The 4,185-nt window shown below is 42.7% G+C and overlaps 1 protein-coding gene across 3 annotated transcripts in view; it reads left to right on the top strand.

The window, feature by feature from the left end:
• The window catches only part of ehbp1 (EH domain binding protein 1), a 118,106-nt gene extending 114,126 nt beyond the window's left edge, over nt 1–3,980 (top strand). For all 3 annotated transcript variants that reach the window (XM_034551544.1, XM_034551541.1, XM_034551542.1), the window contains 2 exons: nt 2,754–2,868; nt 3,099–3,980. In XM_034551544.1, the coding sequence (XP_034407435.1) occupies nt 2,754–2,868; nt 3,099–3,189 (206 nt within the window). In that variant the 3' untranslated portion in view covers nt 3,190–3,980. The remainder of the gene's footprint in view (nt 1–2,753; nt 2,869–3,098) is intronic.
• The last annotated feature ends 205 nt before the right edge of the window (nt 3,981–4,185 follow it).

Here is a 4,185-nt window from a genome sequence, read left to right as displayed (position 1 = left end):
TTGGTGTATATTATAACACATTTGGTCTATATTATAACACATTTGGTCTATATTATAACACATTTGGTCTATTATAACACAATTATAACACATTTGGTGTATATTACATTTGGTGTATATTATAACACATTTGATCTATATTATAACACATTTGTTGTATATTATTATAACACATTTGTTGTATATTATTATAACACATTTGGTGTATATTATAACACATTTGGTCTATATTATAACACATTTGGTCTATATTATAACACATTTGGTGTATATTATAACACATTTGGTGTATATTACATTTGGTGTATATTATAACACATTTGATCTATATTATAACACATTTGTTGTATATTATTATAACACATTTGTTGTATATTATTATAACACATTTGGTGTATATTATAACACATTTGGTCTATATTATAACACATTTGGTATATTATAACACATTTGGTGTATATTACATTTGTTGTATATTATTATAACACATTTGGTCTATATTATAACACATTTGGTCTATTATAACACAATTATAACACATTTGGTGTATATTATAACACATTTGGTGTATATTACATTTGGTGTATATTATAACACATTTTGGAATCGCGATGAAGGAACATTGATGTGTCTTTAATAGTTTTTTAGGAGCTCACAGACGATACTTAAATACAAAAATACACAATTAGTTCAGTTCCGGAGTAAAAAATAGTTTTTAACGTGACGTCGGAGAGAATCAAATCTCCCGGTCGTCGTTGAGTTTTGATTCTCCGTCGACTTTCTTCTCCTTTTTTTTGTGTGTCTCAACTCCACTTGGACGTCGGCCAAAAACTCTTTTTGAGGCGAAAGAACGAGAGAGGGAGAGAGAGGGAGAGAGGGAGAGAGAGAGAGAGAGGCTTTGAACCATGGGGATTTGAACCGGCGCATTCTTGTGTGCCTTGTGCAGACTCACATGGTTACCGTTGGCGTGCACAGAGAGGGTTATCTGAATACACCCCACCATGTGAGTTCGTACGCCCTCCTCTTTAACCTCTCTCTCTCCCTCTGATGGGGGAGGCGGGGCTTAGGTGGAGGGAGGGCCTCTGAGTGGCTGCAGGCTGTTTTGTTTGTTCCCGGGTGTCTGGTTACCCAGCCTGCACCGCTCTGGTGTTGCCTGGTCACGTCTCTCATCGGCTCTCTTTATTGTTTACCTTCCTAATGAGGGGGGCGGGACTCTGCGACGTGTGATTGACAGCAGTGTGCTCAGCCCCACCCATCCCTCCACCAGGACTTTGGCTTTTTGGCTGAGATGTGCTCTGAAGGAGAAGGGCAGGATTAAGAAGCATACCTCTCTGTGTTGTGTTTTTTTTTGTTGTGTGGGCCGGCCTTGTGTAGAAAGAGAGGATTGTGGGTAAGAGTGTGTAGTTATGGATTCACATTCCTGGCTCACAATTATCTAAAGATGATGACTCAAAAACGCTCTTTTAGATTCTTATTCGCTTACAATAAAGTTATTTGTCGACTCCCTCCGCAAAGCCTGGAGGAGGAGAAGAAGAAACAAGGGAAGGAAGAGAGGAAGGAAGGAAGAGAGAGAGGAAGGAAGGAAGAGAGAGAGGAACCTAGAGAGCCAAATATTGGGTCTGTGTTCATTTCGCTCTGTGGTCGACTTCAAAGAGTCAAACGGAGTCCAATGAAGAGAGAGCAGACCTACACACTGGGCCCAGCGTGACACACACACACACACAGACACACACACACACACACACTCTGACTGACGCAATTTTATTTTTAATAAAGCCACACTTATTTTGGGAGTGACATTTTACAACATTTATTTTATTCTGGAATCAATAGGAGGTTAAATATTGATGGAGGGTTTTAGTTTTATTATTATATTGTTATATGATAACGATGGAGGGTTTTTTGGGGGGGGGGGGGGGGGTTCCGAGGGACGAGTTTCAGACTCATCTGATGCTAAGCTACGTTTGTTTTTGTGCTAATTCAAGTTGTTCAATAGAAGCTGTGTTTTAATTGAACAGAAAGGAGGTAAACAAACTAGTTGTGATGTTGTTGTTGTTGTGGGGGAGGGAGGGGGGGGGGGGGGGGATGTGGAGCCAAGGGCGCCAGGCGGATATTTGAGCCCCGGGGGGAAGCCCCCCCCCTCCCCTCCCTCCAGGGAGAGGCTGAGGGGATTTGGATCGGGGTCCCACCTGGACCCTGTGGGGCCCTGTGGGGCCCCTTCCTGCAAAGACCCCGGAGAACTGAGAGAGACGGGAGTCGGGGGGGCTCACCTGTTTGTTTGTTTGGCTTTTAGAAGCTTGTTTATTTACATGTTTCAATGAGTTTTTAATCTTTAAACTAAATGGAAACATATTTTCACTATAAAATAAAACCACGAACTTTAAGAAACTTGATTGAGGACTTTTAATACGAGCAGCATTTCCTCCTCAATGCACACAGACGTATCCTTAAAGTGTGTTTGCTCGGGTCACACACACACACAACCTGCCGGAGTGTGTGTGCACGTGGTCTCTACACACTGGTCCAGACTGGTCCAGACTGGTCCGGTCTCCACAGTCCAGCAGGTTAACAACCAGAGAGTCACGTTGAAGCTTCAAAGTGAAGCGACGTTTCCTCAGAGGAGCTCCAGAGGAAGGTTTCTACTTCCTAAAACCAGAGTCCATGTGACGAGGTGTTTTCTAGTCTTAATAAAACTGGTCCTGGTCCTGGTCCTGGTCCCGGTCTGAAGAGCTTGTGTCTCGGTGTCGTTGCAGACTGGCAGAAGACGGAGGCCCAGAAGAGACGGGAGCAGCTGCTGCTGGATGAGCTGGTCATACTGGTCAACAAGCGGGACGCGCTGGTCCGGGACCTGGACGCCCAGGAGAAACAGTGAGTTACCCACAATGCACCAGACACAGAACACGGTCTACAAACATGACATCCAGCAAACTCCCAGGTCCCCCCCCCCCCATCCATCCTCTGGCATTAGGCCACTTGACAGGCGGTACAGTGGCACCGACTGTTACCTGCCCGTGTGTGTGTGTGTGTGTGTGTGTCCTCCTCCCCCCCCCCCCCACCCCCCCGACCACATCTGACCTCTTGACCTTTGCCCTCCTCAGGGCCGAGGAGGAGGACGAGCACCTGGAGAGGACGCTGGAGCAGAACAAAGGAAAGATGGCCAAGAAAGAGGAGAAGTGTGTGCTTCAGTGAAACGCAACAAAATGTAGCCGATGAGAGAAATGTATCGTTCTTATGAAACGTTCGGATCCCGATCCGGTTGTTTTTGTTTTTCCATCTAATTAACCGGCCGACTCTCACCGACCCACTCGTCACGTTTTCTAGTCCTTTTACTTTGGAGCGGTACGTAATATATAAATATAAATATAAATACGTGAGGCGAGTGATGCATGAAGTGATGCAGCGTCTCCTGGAGACCAGTCGGTTCGAGGTACAGCACAACTGGGTTTAATGGGGGGGGGGGGGCTTTTAAAAGGAGGAGAAAAGAGATTCCTTATTATATCAGTCTTTTCAAGCTACTTTGTTACTTGACTTTTTTTTTTTAGTGATTTTACGTGTAAAATATCTTTCGGGGTGCTTTTCATAAATCTTGCATAATTCCTAACTTAACTTTTTTTTTTTTTTTTTTTTATTGTCTCGGCTTGAAAGCAGTTTTACCAAAAGAAAGAAAACAATTCTCACGTTGTATATTTTCATCACTGCTCTGATTAATATCTTTTAAAATGCTTCTTTTTTTGTTGTCAGGATTCATGCAGTCAAAAACAAAAATATATATATATTATTATTTATTGTCCTTTTTAAGCTGCTTGTAAGTGAACATCATGTCTCATAATAATAATTTTTGCTCCACAACTTTTTTTTTTTTAATTTATTGTGAGGAAATGTGCTTAGAGCTCCACATCTGGTGCAGTTGTTCCTGTTTATTTATTCCAGTGTCATAACCCACGTCTTCAATAATAAAGTCCTTATGGTTTCATACTCCAGAGGCGGCGCGTGGCCTGTTTTTAACGGTTATTTTTAGATTGTTTTTAATATTTCATCGTTGGATTTTATTCATATAATTCTCTTCCACGTGTGTCCGTCCACCTTTCTTTCTTTAAACTTATTGAAATGCACATAAGTGGCCTCTCTGACTCGCGTGCACACGCTTATTATTCGGCGCTATGCGTTCAATTCCCTCGCGACTCG

Source organism: Cyclopterus lumpus, chromosome 15 (assembly GCF_009769545.1).
Source record: "Cyclopterus lumpus isolate fCycLum1 chromosome 15, fCycLum1.pri, whole genome shotgun sequence".
NCBI classification, from domain to species: Eukaryota; Metazoa; Chordata; class Actinopteri; order Perciformes; family Cyclopteridae; genus Cyclopterus; species Cyclopterus lumpus.
The sequence above is the reverse complement of the archived record's forward strand: the minus strand, read 5'-3'. Positions and strand labels throughout refer to the sequence as shown.